General features: G+C 42.1%; 1 protein-coding gene across 3 annotated transcripts in view; it reads right to left on the reverse strand.

Moving 5' to 3' along the window:
* The window catches only part of unc5cb (unc-5 netrin receptor Cb), a 152,822-nt gene that overhangs the window by 16,476 nt on the left and 122,150 nt on the right, over positions 1-14,196 (reverse strand). For 2 of the 3 annotated variants that reach the window (XM_046861264.1, XM_046861267.1), the window contains 4 exons: positions 9,549-9,608; positions 6,031-6,222; positions 2,880-3,227; positions 58-145 (listed from right to left, as the gene is read on the reverse strand). In XM_046861264.1, the coding sequence (XP_046717220.1) occupies positions 58-145; positions 2,880-3,227; positions 6,031-6,222; positions 9,549-9,608 (688 nt within the window). The remainder of the gene's footprint in view (positions 1-57; positions 146-2,879; positions 3,228-6,030; positions 6,223-9,548; positions 9,609-14,196) is intronic. The other variant, XM_046861266.1, reaches the window with a different exon arrangement.

The following is a 14,196-nucleotide window of genomic DNA, read 5'->3' on the forward strand; positions in this document are numbered from 1 at the left end:
AATGTCAGAGACTACAAGGGTGCTCTGCTTGTGGCGTGATTGGGAGAGGGACGTTACCTCATTGTCTCCTTCCTGTGCACCGTCACGTACATCTCGTACACTCGTCCCTGAGGGATAGCACCTGCTGGCACCAACAAGCTCACGCCTGTGGGTAGACACAGACACACACACACACAGCAACTGTCATCAAACTGTGACCTCTGCCACACATTGCCCTTTGCCAGGTCTTGTGTCTGCCAGTGCTCACTACGGCGCCAGGCAAAGTGCAAAGAGCAAAGCACTGTCAATGTCACACACACACACACACACACACACACACACACACACACACACACACACACACACACAGAGTCTTGGCCACAGAGCCAGCTTGGTGTGGAAATTCCCTGTTCAGTTTTGGATGTGACACCATGGAGAGGGTTGATTTCTCCAGCAAAGTGCTGCCTGCTTCCTGCTCTCACACAGTGTCACACAGAGAGCATTGATCCCCCCCCCTTCTTCTACTGAACTCTTCATGGCAACACACTCACAACGACTGAAACATACAATGAAAATGAAGACCGTCTCGTATTTGTGACCGCTGTCAACAGTTTTGAAACAGTTTCCTGACGTTTAGCGGCGGGACGAAATTAAAGCAGAACCAAACTCAAAATTTCTGAAAACCCACGTGCACACTTTCCAGTTTTTATTTATCAGTCGACTGTGAAAACTCCCACTGCGATTGGGCTTGTTACGCTTTTCGGTTCACTCCAGACCAAGAGTCGGTGTGCTGCTGAAATATTCATCTCCTGAAACGTACAAGGATGCTGTGTGTAAATGAACAGAGAGGTGCCTTGGAGAAAATACGAACTTTTTTTCCAACCTACAAAAACATCTGCTTTCGCATGCGCTTCACGTGGCGAGAACGCTCCGTGCATCATAGCGCTCTAGAGAACCTTGGATAACATCATTATAGTCCAGTCCTGATGCAGTCAGTCCAGTCAGGAACAGTTGGCACATGTGGATTTAAGCTACATTACATACTTTAAAACGCTGCTAAGACCTAAGAGCACTGTTCCAATCCTGTTTCATAATCAATTAATGGCTAAGAGTGCCTTAATCCCTTTATATCATGCATATGCTGCATTAAGTCACTTTGAGCGCTGTCCGTGTTGCTCTCGGAGGAGCTGTAAAAATCAGTCTCCATAATAGAGAGGATTCGGTATGACTTGGGTTGGAAACATTACAGAGAACTATTGACCTGGAGAGAGCAGGGGACGTCAAGCTGAACGGCAAGATAAGATAACGAGGCTCTGCGTCCATCATGTCCAGCAGAGCGCAGAACACAAGGCGCGCTGCAATCTTGCCCATCGCAGATACCAGCAGATTTTTGCAGCATTCAATTTACCTCAGAAGTGGGACGAGGTTAAAATTACGCCATTTCTGACCTCTACATGGTGATGGTGGTGGGGACGACGAAGACGATGCCTCTTTTGCCTGTTTGTTATCAACAAGAAGCAAATCAATGCAATAAGACGAGCCACTGGATTAGGACACACTTTGGCACTATAAATGGAGAATATGTTATAGTGAGTAATACTAAGTGCTTATGTTAACTGATTTGCTGCAGTGGCTGAGCTATTTACTGGAAGATCAACATGGTGCTCTTTCACTGTTTCGGCGTAATTTGGTAATTGTGTGGGTGATAATCGATCGTGCCTTTATGACTGAATGGCACGTATCAACATATGAAGGAAGTGAGTATGAAGGAACTCTGAAATTGTTTTGTAGATCTGGCAGGAAGGTTTAATTCGGTTTTGGCCTACGAAAACATTTACACACAATTATGGCAAAACATTAGTAATGAATGAGTTATAAGGCCTGTGCTTTTCAAAAAAGAATTTGTGAAGGCTCTCCCTGACAGGGTTAGCTGGCTTCTCACCCAGCAGAAGGCTTACAGTGATCCCTGGCACCCTGCCACCCTCTGTCTTGTATTTGACTGGTGTAAAAGCGTGATAAATAGCACCTCAGGCATTATGTGTACACACAGCACCTCATTTCTCTCTCCATATGCCTATATGAGTGTCAGAATGACACTCTGGCCCTGAATCAGTCAGCTCTCTTTGAACCAGACATGGCGGTGGAGCGAAGTTCAGAATCTCCTGTTGTCTCCCGAAGTCTCTTTGTCGAAATATTTGTATAAATTGCTGGAAACCGCCTGTAATCTGTGTTTATAGACCTGGCTGTAAGGCGTGCAGAGCTTCTCCGTCAGCAGCACCCAGCGCGGCCTGCTCTTCATTAAGGCGTTTAGCATCAATCAGTGGCTGGCAGCACAGGGGCTACCACCATCCAGACTGCATGTGCTGACAATTGCATATACACTACACACTACTGGATCACTTCAAGATGTTCTCCAGAAGCACAAGCTGACCTCGTAATCAACCTTAAACACAAATGTTTACACTGAGAGCTGAAAATGCAGGACACGTTTATAAAATCATGACGATTCTGCTTTTCAGTAAGCCAAAGAATAAGCGCCTGAATGTTACATGAACAATAGTGTCATGATTAACTCATTAAATCTCAATCACCAGACTGTTGATTAATTTTCTACATTGGCGGCTCTGAGAGTTCAGTGTGTAAGTCAAAATGTAGTATATAATTAATGCGATAGTTCTGATTCTCACATGCAGAATTATACAGTGGACTCAAATGAAAAATGAAGTAAGTGACATGTATTAGGGACGCTCTACAACTGTAAATATAAATGGCTAAAAAGCATGAGTTTTGATTTAATAAATAGACCGAATTGCAAGTAAAGAAAACAGGATACGCTGTTATTGAAAAACATTGAACATCAAGGTAGAAAAATCATCGCCTGGTCAGTACGTCTCACACACCTGAGTTGGGTACGATGAGGTGGCCTCCGAGGGAGTTGAAGGAGCCAAAGGCGGTGCAGGACGGGTCTCGGGAGCGCATCAGACTCTGAGTGTGTCGTCCCATGGTGTCGTTGTCGATGAGTGAGTGTGCCAACTTGGGAGAAAGTTTGGATGAGAAGTCGGAAAGATCGTCCTGAGGAGTCACCGTGCCTGATGAGTTGTACACTTTGATCTTCAGGTTGGGCAAGGGGTCGAGCAAAGGAGAGTTAGTCATGGGGATTTTGTCAGCCACGTCGTGGAGGGCATAGACGGGGCCGCGGTACATGGCCGCTGCCGAGGTCAAGTCAGGGGGTGCGGTCAGGAGATCGGCTGAAGGGAAGAAAGTAGAAGGGATAAGGTTAAGGCTAAGTATAAGGATAAGTTGGTTTTCACTGTTCCATAGTGTAAAAATATTTGGACTTTTCTGTATGTAACAAGTCGCTTTTTTATTTATAGTTTTAGCTATTTAATTTAATAAATACACTGCCAGTCAAAACCTTTTTTAAAACCTCAATTTTTTCCAGTATTTATTCGAATTTATGCAGATTTATTTCTCAGTGCAATCTGAAATCTAAGCACAGCATAATACACAATTGGACATAAAAAAACACATCATACATTAGTTGTGTTTAACAAAATTTAATCTAGATTTGTGCCTCATTAAAGTAGCCATCTTTTGCAGATACAACAGCCAAAAACACTGACGGTGTTCTTTCTACAACGGAAATCAATGATTCTTTGAAAAGTTCTTCCCAACACTGTAGCTATATATGCGTTGACACATAAGGTTCACCCTTCTGTCTGTTTCATTCCATACCAAATTGTTGGGGTTTGGAGTCAGGGGACTGTTCTGGCCATTCCATGGTTTGAAGCCTGCCATCTTGTTCTTTTCTTGGGGTAGGTTTGGGGTCGTTATCTTACTGTAAGATAAGGCGTACACCAGAGGGTATCGCATGGCACTGCTAAATGCTATGGTGGTAGTTTTGGTTTACTGTGCCACTGACTATGGATCCAGCAAAAAAATTATAAATCCACCCCCCAGACCACCACGCTTCCTTCTCTATACAAGCTGCTGACTCATAAAAACTTGTCTTTTGATTCTGTTGTGGCTTAGAGTCTGCCAGACCTCTTCCTGTCAGAGTTTCCTCCAGTTTACAAGTGCCTTTTGATGGTCTGGGAAACTGTACTTACTGATACTTTGGCTTTCTTCGTAATTTCTCTTAAGTAAAACCTACACTTTTAGGGGCTTATAATGGTCTGTCTGTCTTCCTTTGTTAATTGCCTATTTCTTGCCATCATGAGAGCAATATACTACTTCCTGCAGTACAGTACTGCCCACAGATTGCTAAAGAGGGTGTAGTAATACAGTCTGTTCCAACTCTGCTTTTATACAGTTTGCAAGTAATCAACAAAAGCTGGGACACCTGTGGCAATTGTTAGCATCGACTTAATTGTTGTTAAACCATTACTTCTTCTCTAAAAAGTCATTCATTTTAAATTTTTGATAGCCAAACTATTTTCACAGCTTAAATTCGGATAAAAACTGGAAAAATGCTCTAAAATATTTAAGCGGTAGTGTGTATATATATTTATATATATATTATACATAATGGATAAGTATTTGTGTTTTCCATGCAAACCTGAAAAGTAAACGTTATACAAGTCTTAGACCACATTCTCAGTCTTAGAGCACACATTGTAATTCTCAATTCTGAATGATCAGAAGGTGTTGATTAGTTTTCTATAAGAGCAGCTTTGACAAAAACCTCAGCGGTCATTTCAATCATTTTGATTTGACTTTACACCGTTAACTTAATGGTAGCTGCTCCATATAAACAGATTTACAAAATGTTTCCAAGAAGGAGACATTTTTTGGAATGAGTCTCCAGTGTCAGTGAGAGAAAATCCTAAGTACTCATTCTAATGTCTAGTCAGTGATGGTTGGATGGTGGTTGCTTTTTCCTGCTAAATGAGGCTGTGGGGGGTATTGAACAGTAAAACTAATGCATTCTCCCTACACATTGCAACAAATTCTACAGACACCAAAAGTCCCCGTTTGTCTCTTCTTCACTCCTGCACTTCTATGTAGCAGGTGAAGCTCCAGTGAGGGATCTTTGGAGTGCCGAGTCCAAAGGGTGCTGTGCTCCGGGCAGCAGATGGCATCCTTATTAACGAGTTAATCCCTTCGCAGGTACACAGATGAATATGCGTGGGCTTGCTGAGTGGGAGTGGCGGCCATGCTGAGCGCTCTTCCTCCTCACAGACCTCTCCTCTCCTCGTACACACACATGGTTCATTCCTGAACTTGTGCCTCCCAGACAACAATTACAGCAACCTGATGGGTGCTACACCAAGTGTTAAGCGCTAGTTGGAGGTCTTGCTCACACACCACATGTCCACTCTGCACTTTTCCTCAAATTTCCCCAGACTTCTGATGGACAGCATCCTGTTCACCAGGCTGTCTCTGATACTTAATCAGCTCCACTAACTTCGCTAACTGCTATCTGTTATTTTTTTACGTCTTCCCCTGGATGCCTCGTATTGATTTTACACATTGACGCATGCAGAAAGCACGTCAGGAGAATTCTAGCATTTAGCTCAGGCTGTCTACATTCCTCTCTGTTTACCTCGTTTCCACAGCACCTTTCTGACGGCACGGCGCGGATGATATCTAATTATCATTGAACGTGCCGTGCAAGCGGAGCTAATTATGGCTTCATGATAACTTGCAGATTGCCTTTCACATCAAAGTGACAAGCATTCTAATGCTGTCTTGGCAGAAACATCACCTACATGCCTGTTCCGTCCACCCCTTTCCATTCTCTCTTTTGTGCTGTAGCGTCGGCGCGGAAAGGGAAAAACAGTCACGCCTGAATTATGAATGTGTCATCAAAGCTCCTGGGTGAGGGTTCTGACACATATCAATTCTCCATCTCCAACTGTCACTTTCGACACGCCGTCTGCATTCATCCGACGACAGGTCCCTTTTCATGTTTTGCATTGGGGTGGCATTGAGAAAATGTCAAAATGTTTTGCGAATGGACATCAATGAAAGTTTTGCAGCTTAATAGAATGTAATATGAGCTAAATTGACACACAAATGATGACTTCTCGTCTGTCTCATCTGGCGCACCTGTGCGAGCGGTCTTGATGCTGACTGGCTGGAAGCCGCCGTTCAGAGCCGAGGAATCGATGATATCCGAGTCGAAGTCGCGATGGTTTTTGCGGTAAACGAAGAGGGCTACGATGACGGAGATGACTAAGCACATGATTACGGCAATGACAATGCCCACATAGAGAGCCACATCATCTGTGCTTGGGGCCGCTGTGGGGGAAAAGAAAAGACAAAAGACAAAAAGAAGAAGAAGATTAGTCCCAAAGGCTTTGAACTAAAAGGCTATGAAGATCAAAAACGAATCATCGCTGATTGATAGCACTTTCATTAAAACTGTGTCAAATTAGAAAGGAGATGCTGTCTGGGTGCCAATATCCTGTTCACAGCTAGCTCGGGATATTAATAAATGCAGGACTTCATTACCTTCTACTGAGTGAACGGCACTTCCTGACTGGAATTCAAAGGAACTCATTTAAGATCAGTGAATGAGGTGTTGTGTATACAGCAGGTGGAAAGAATTGAGAAATGAAAAACTTGATGGCTTCTGTCGGTCATAAATTCGGCCATATAAAAAAAAAAAAAAGTCAGCTCATACATATGAGTCACACAAAGTCAGGATTTCAAGGTGCAGGCTGCAGTTTTGTAAACATGTTTCCAGGACTGTAATAATCACGGTAAGATTTGTAAGCTTTTATGACTCGCTTCTTCATTATTATCTCCTCTTTAGACTTCATGTTGTGGAGCATCCATCAGACAAGCCAGTTCCTGTTATCACTTATGTTATAGTAGTTATAAACATTCGTTCCTTCTCCCCATCTTTTTGCTTTCATTTGGAGTTTATAAGACTAAAGAACACAGCTTGTTTTGTTTCTTAGCAACCCAAACGTGCAAATTCCTCTGTCCTGAAGACTTGGCTGTGGTTTAAAACCTACAGTAACAATGCACTGGCACTGGAGATTCCTTCTACAAATATCACGGAAACATCCTCTAACCAAACAGATTTAAGTTAAAAAAGAAATCTAAATACTTGTATATAAATAGTATAGAACAAACACTCCAGCTGGATGTAACTGTTTTTTTGGGAGGTTGTAGAAAAACAGCTATAGGTCACTACATTTAACTAAAGCTTATATGTATAATATCAAACCGCTGAATATGAAAAATGAATGAGCCTCATACAGAGCTGCGAGAAAGACCCATCTTTCTCCCAAACACACTCCCTCATTGTGACTGATAAAATCTAGAAATAGCCCCCTGTTTCATATTCCACACCTCTCTCTCTTTCTCTCTATTGTTTCTTTCCAGCTGCAAAAATCTATTAGTGATTATATGGGACCACGGCCCGTAGCCACGATCCTACTGACAAGCCGTCATTAGGGCTAACGTTAGGCGTGCGTCTGCGCTGAGAAGGCACTTTTGTCCTTGCGATAATTGAGGAATGTGCTTCGCCTTTAAAGCCACCTGTCAAGTGAGGCAAATGAGTCCACTTTTAAAGGTGTTCAAATGCCACAGGGGCGGCGGGAACAGCTCTTTTTCCCCGAGTGAAGAGCAGTGCCGATGCCTACACGAGCAAGCTGGTAAGGGCTATTGATTCCTCCATCAACCTTAAATGGGACATAATCAACCCCTTGTGCGTTGCAGGGAAAGGCTGAATGGATTAATGCACCCAATTCTCTTATTTGTACTCGCACCAAACACGGGATTGTGGGAGTGCATAAATTAGCTGTGCACTTAAAAGGTAACTACTATAGAGTCGATGTATGTAGTTCCACATATGACCACTAGGTGGCGGTAGCAGCCATAAATGTCAATTGCTACAGTTCCGGTATTGAGAATGTTGCATATCTTAATCGTACACTTCAAAAATGTTTATTTTCCTTTAAGTCATGTTTCCTGCAAATGCTTAATGGTGTGTGGCAATGTAGCTTTAATATGAAGTTTGGAGTGGAGGATGAATACATTTGGTTAACATTTCGAGTGAATGACAAGAGCTCTCACTCGCTTCGTCTATCAATGACCTTGTTTTTCCTTTCAAGGCTGCTCAGATTCTCCTTTAATTAAAGCTCTACAAGCAAAAAAACAGGGACCATGTTTAGTGTGTGTGTGTGTGTCTGTGTGTGTGTGTGTGTGTGTGTTTGTGTGTGAGAGAGATCACATCGGTGTGTTTTTTTTTCCTTTTTAAATCAATGTGAAGATCAACATCTCACTGGTCCTTGCTGGCTTTAATGACTGTGACATTCCAAATTAATCTTTCCTAATGGGAGCCCTGCCCTCTAAACCTAACCGATCTGACCTCTGCCACGTTCCACTCACTGTTCGCTCTCCAGACCTTACACGGTCAAGGACTCAATCGGATACGGATCAAATTAATCGTGCGATCTTTTCACGGAGAGTCGTCTGGCTCTATCGTGGTGCGTATAAAAGTGGTTGTGAGTTTCTCCTCCTGACTTATGGTGCTGGTTTAAGCAAAGCCCTGCAGGAACTAGTCCCATCAGTTGGTCATGTGATCGCGGTAAGCCCCTGGAGGTGATAAGATGGGTGGTGTGGGGTGAGTTGGGGTTTTGGGTTGCCAGATTTCAAACCTAAACAGTCTGATATTTTCTTTGGAGATTACTCAATGAAGCAAAAGTCAAGTTTGGGTTATGAGGCAGCTACTTTTGAGCTCTAGCATTTTCATCCTAAACACTAAAGTGCCTTTTATTATTAATAAACTCCAGTCATTCGGTAGCCATTACACCTCTTACTGTGTTAAATGTATTTTTTTTTACAAAGATATCCAAATAAGCAGCTCAAATCCGGCCCAACTAGAAAATGGAGCAAAAAAGACAGAAAGCAAGAGAGAGAGAAAGGAAGAGAGAGAGAAAGGAAGAGAGAGAGAAAGTAATGAAAGTGTAGAGATTATGATCTGAATGCGGCTTTGCTGCAAAACCTCCCCGTGGTTATTTAACGGATATCTCTTCAGCCCGGCAATCTTTCACATACACGCCTGATGATAAAAGAGGCAAAGACGGCGGGGTAAAGGGTTTGGAGGGGACTAGTGAATGTATCACTTAGATTAATACATTTTTTTGAACATGAGTGATCGCCGGTAGATGCAGAAAGAAAAATAATAGAACCTGGAAATGAAAAAAACAAAAAACAAATAAAAAACCAAACACAAAACAATAGGGTTATTGAACGGTTGGTTCTTGTGTATATGTGTGAGGATGGTGAAAGAGCCTGCACTCGTCTTCCTCAGCCAGCGATCACAGCAGCCGAGTGTGAAAGAGGCACGCAGTGCAGCAACCAATGCCCCCAGGCAAGACAGAGAGAGAGAGAGAGAGAGAGAGAGAGAGAGAGAGAGAGAGAGAGAAAGAGAGAAAGAGAGAGAGAGACCATTCTAGCACTCTATCAACACATTCAGTGAATAAAACAAATGCAAAAGTAAAGGTGAGATGAAGGAGAGTGGGTGAAAACATTGAGAGAAATAGAAAAATATATGAGTAAATATAGAAGGACGAGGTGAATAGGAAAAAAAAAATCAAATCAAAACTCACATGGATATCCATAATCATCATTCTTGCCTTTTGGTTCAGAGGACTTCTGATATAGGGAACCTTAAGGGAGGAAAAAAAAAAGGGAAGGGGGGGAGGGTAAAAAAAAAAAAAAATCAAATTTAACACAACTTTGATTGAACAAAGCTCAGACACGGAAACAAAGGCAAGAGTAATGGTAATGCAAAGCAGCCATCCTTCTCCATTTGGTGTCACTTTGGCCCGTTGCGCTCTCCAGACGGATGAGGGTGGGATGGGGGGCGAATCGGGAGTTGTGGGGGGGTTGGAGAGAGCCAATGTCACCATCCGTCAGGCACGTTTTAGTGCTTCATTAGGACTAATGATTGTGTGCAATGGATTGTCTTGAGCTGATAAACAGTCTCTGAGTCAATGAGTCAAAGGCACTTAGGGCCCAACATCTGCCAAGGAGGCCCAGAGAAATCGCTCCTCTCTTTTTTTCCCCTCTTACTTTTTCTCTCTCACTGTGTGGAGGTGGACACCATTAGCACATGGACCTCTCACTAATGTAGCATGCTGGAAAGGGTGCTAAATCAAATCGCCGCTGACGAGAAGAGGCAAGCGATGGGGCAAGCTCAATATCTACATAAAGTCAGAGAGAGCGCTCAGGGATCCATATATATTCTTTAGGTTAGACACAGTGCAAAATAATGTGACCAGAGGATCTGGGGAAAGAAGAAAAAATGGAAAAGAAAAATGCTCAGCTGGTTGTGCACATGCAGTCAACAAAGAAAGGCAGGTAGATATATCGACAGACGGAGTAATCAATGCCTTGACAGATGGTGAATTTACTGCCATGTAATCAAACGTGAAAGAGCAAAAGACTAGGTAAACCTTTAAGAGCGAGAGAGAGAGAGAGAGAGAGAGAGAGAGAGAGAGAGAGAGAGAGAGAGAGAAAGCAGAAAGAATGTGGTAAAGAAAGAGCTGGAAAACAAAGATGTTGTAGATGTTGGCAATGGAATGGATGATATGACCTATGGCCAGAACATACGTCTTATACACTGTGTGGAGTCGGACTCCAGTAAGGGATCATCGGCTCTTTTTTGGGGGGGGGGGGGCTAAAGCAGCTGTATACACATCATCTGTTTCTCAAACATGACATCATGCAAGAGACAAGGAAGTAAAAAGCATCTCACAAGAGATTAGGAGGGATTTACAGTGGTCACGTCTTTCCAAACTGAAATCAATTCCACTCTAATTCTACTACAAATTAAACAAAACAAAACAAAACAAGCATCGAGTCTACTGGTTGAATAAACACCATTCTCCCGAATGATAATTCCCTCATTTGGTGTTTGGAAGATGGTTGTCAAGAGAGCTGTCAGTGACGTCACTCGGAGTAAAAACATGCATCTTTAGCTTAGTAAAGTAGCTCATGCAGTTCATGTATATCAGCAGTTTGTTCGCATTCCACATTTAGTCCCAAGTTGCTCCTATAACTTCCTCCAGTCTTCTGGGAAGATGTTCCACTAGATTTTGGAGTGTGTTTGTGGAGATTTATGCTCATACTAACACCCTTGTGTCTGAAAAGTCAGGCACTGATGTAGGTGAGGTGAGGAGGCATAAAACAATTCAATAGCGTTGAGGTCAGAGCTCTATAGCAGATCTTCCACCCCAACTTTTGCATAGCATCTTAATGGAGTTTGCTTTGTGCACTGCGGCATTGTCATACTGGAACAGGTTTGGGCCTGCTAGTTCAAGTGAGGGGAAAATTTCATGCTACAGCTTCCAAAGACACTCTACACAATTGTGTGCCTTCAGCTTTGCAATAACGGTTTGGGAAAGAACCACTTATGGCTGGGAAATTCCCAATACTTTTTTTCCTTTATAGTCTATAAGGCTTCTGTTTTCTTTGACACGAATAAGTGTTTCCCACTTATAACGTTATAGAGTGACAGTGTTGTTGCATTCTTGATTTTGATCTCAGAAGGTGTTGATTTACAGCACCTCAGACAATAGTTCTCATTCTAGTACATCACCGTTTATAAAGTAGCAACTGAACATAGAAATGCTGCACAACATAGTGTTTTTCTGGAGATGTATATACGTTAGATGTGCGACAGATGGAGAACAAATAGAGGATAACGAATGTAGTTGTTACAATTGTGACAACAGGATGTAATTTTTGTACTGTATATGTTCTGTGCTATAACAGAAACAGCTAGGTAACAGTAACTCAATTTTGTTTTCCATCGGCAGCCCCCACCATCCCGTTATTGATTATTTTCCAATAACAGCACTCCTCCCAAGTGTTTTACCACCTTATTGGTAATGGCAATAGTTTGCCTAGAATATCATATTCCAATACAACCCCAGCTCAGCTTACATGGAAAACAAAAAGCTCTGCGATAAAGACTGAGAAAGAGGAGGATTTTCTGGACTCTACGTTACTGCTGCAGCTGTACTGCTTGAGAAAAAAGCTTGTATTTGCCCTTGTGTTCGTGTCTGCCTTGCCCTTTCTGCCAGATCGATATGTCAAGAAAATGTCATTTGTCTGTGGGTTGAGTAATCAAAGCCCTCAACAGGAACATCATAACAAACAGAGACTGCTGAAGAAGCACAACAAAAAGATCAGCCTGAACGGGAAATCTAAAGCAGATAGTCTATATTCCAGTCTATTTAAGTCTACGTATCGGAATAACAGGACCGCGCACGCTATTTCGCAAACACACAATTCGAAAAACGCAACCATTCAGAAGCAAATCTCTCTAGCCCATAATTTGTGGGGCTCACAAAGCGGTGCCTTCTGGGAAGGGATAATGTAAAATTCTATATAAGTGATTTGTAGGAATGGCGAAGGCTTCTTTTGAGGGTGAGATCAGGGTCCGTCTGGAGCAGCGTGAGTTCACATATCACACAGAATACCCTATTCGCAATGATATCTGCAATAATGCGAGCTTTTAGAGAATGTGGATTTCTCCTAAATGCACAGTGAAACGGTCATTAGCATGGACATAAGTGGTTTCACCCTTTTAACTCGGGGAGAGAGAGGGGGAAAAAAAAATCAATCAGGGGAAGTGAGCCTAAATCTATATCGTTATGGGTTTTATATTCTCTACAAACTGGTCATCAATCTGACACAGAACTAATGCTTTCGCAACAAAAAAAAATAAAAGCAGGAACTGTGAGAGCAGAGCAAAGGATCGCACACCCTATAAATCTTGCGTCGTGAAACCCGAGGCTGCTTATTTATTTATTTTTTTTTTTTTGGATGATTATGGCGTTATTGATCCGCCAAGATTCTCCTAATCAATAGGGCCATTAATATTGTCTCATTTACATGTAAAGGCTTTTCGAATTAAACTGACATCATTAATTGGATTTCATCATGTCATTAGTGTAATTCAGGGTGTACTTTTAATCAATCGGCTTTTGAGCGGCGTAATAATTAAAGCGCGCGCGTGTACAAACGTGCAAAACTTGCATAAATAATGTGAAAGTAAAAGTGCTTTCAAAGTCATCGCTGTCTCGTATATTAAATAAACTTTCAGACCGACAGACCGAGTGCATACGGCTGAGGAAATGTGACTATATGGGATCAGTGTCATGATAAATTACACCGCAATGTGATGTTCAGACAGTCGAATCTATTTAGTATTAAACCAGGACATTTTCCCGCATGAAGCCCAGATTCCCTGGGATGGAAATCAATTTTTTAAAATATTATTATTATTATTATTATAATATTATTATTATTCCCACACCATGCAGTGCACTGGACAGCAAGGGCCCGATGGCTTACTTACTGTTTCTGTTACAATTTTGTTACTGGCCATGGTAGAGTACTTTAACCCCTTTTTCCAAAACTGAGCACCGAGGCAATAAAAAGATCAGTAACACCCTAAAACTGAGTTATGGCACAATGGACAGGTCATACAGAGGTTTTCCAAGACGGGTTTCACTCTGAACAGGCCTCCCAAGAGTCCATCGAATAAGTGTAGTCCTCGTACTGTGCGTCAGGTGCAGAAGTTGCTTCAAAAACAGAAGCATAATAGCTGCAGCATTGCTTTAGAGGTTGCAGAAGTGGAAGGTTCGCTTGTCAGTGCTCAGACCGTACATCGCACACTGCAACACGTCGGGTTGCATGGCCATCAGGCAATCATCCCAGAAGGAAGCCTCCTCTGAAGCAGGCTCACAAGAAAACCACAAACAGTTTGCTGAAGACAACCTGTCCAAGAGCATGAATTACTGGAATCATGTCCTGTGGTCTGATAAGACTAAGATAAACTTGTTTGGCTCAGATGGTGTCCAGCATGTGTGGTGACACCCTGGTGAGAATATATATATGTATATGTATATTTATTTATTTATTTATCTATCGCTCTCGTCATCGTAAGATAGACAAATTGTAAGTCCAACCATCATAACACGGGAACCATCTGAATAGATATATAAATATATAATAATAATAATAATAATAATAAAACTCTATTCATTGCACTTTAAAAATCAGTTGTTTTTTTTGCAAAGAGCAAAATACTTTAAATACATATATTTATTACAGAGCACTAAAAGCGAATAATTCTTTCCCCCTATAAGACTGGCAGTGTGTAGCAGAAGTAAAAAGAAAAAAAGAAAAACTTGTCATCTTGTCAACACTTATAATTGGCTCCGCTGAACCCTAAAAGGAAAT

Source organism: Silurus meridionalis, chromosome 11, assembly GCF_014805685.1.
Source record: "Silurus meridionalis isolate SWU-2019-XX chromosome 11, ASM1480568v1, whole genome shotgun sequence".
Taxonomy (NCBI): Eukaryota; Metazoa; Chordata; class Actinopteri; order Siluriformes; family Siluridae; genus Silurus; species Silurus meridionalis.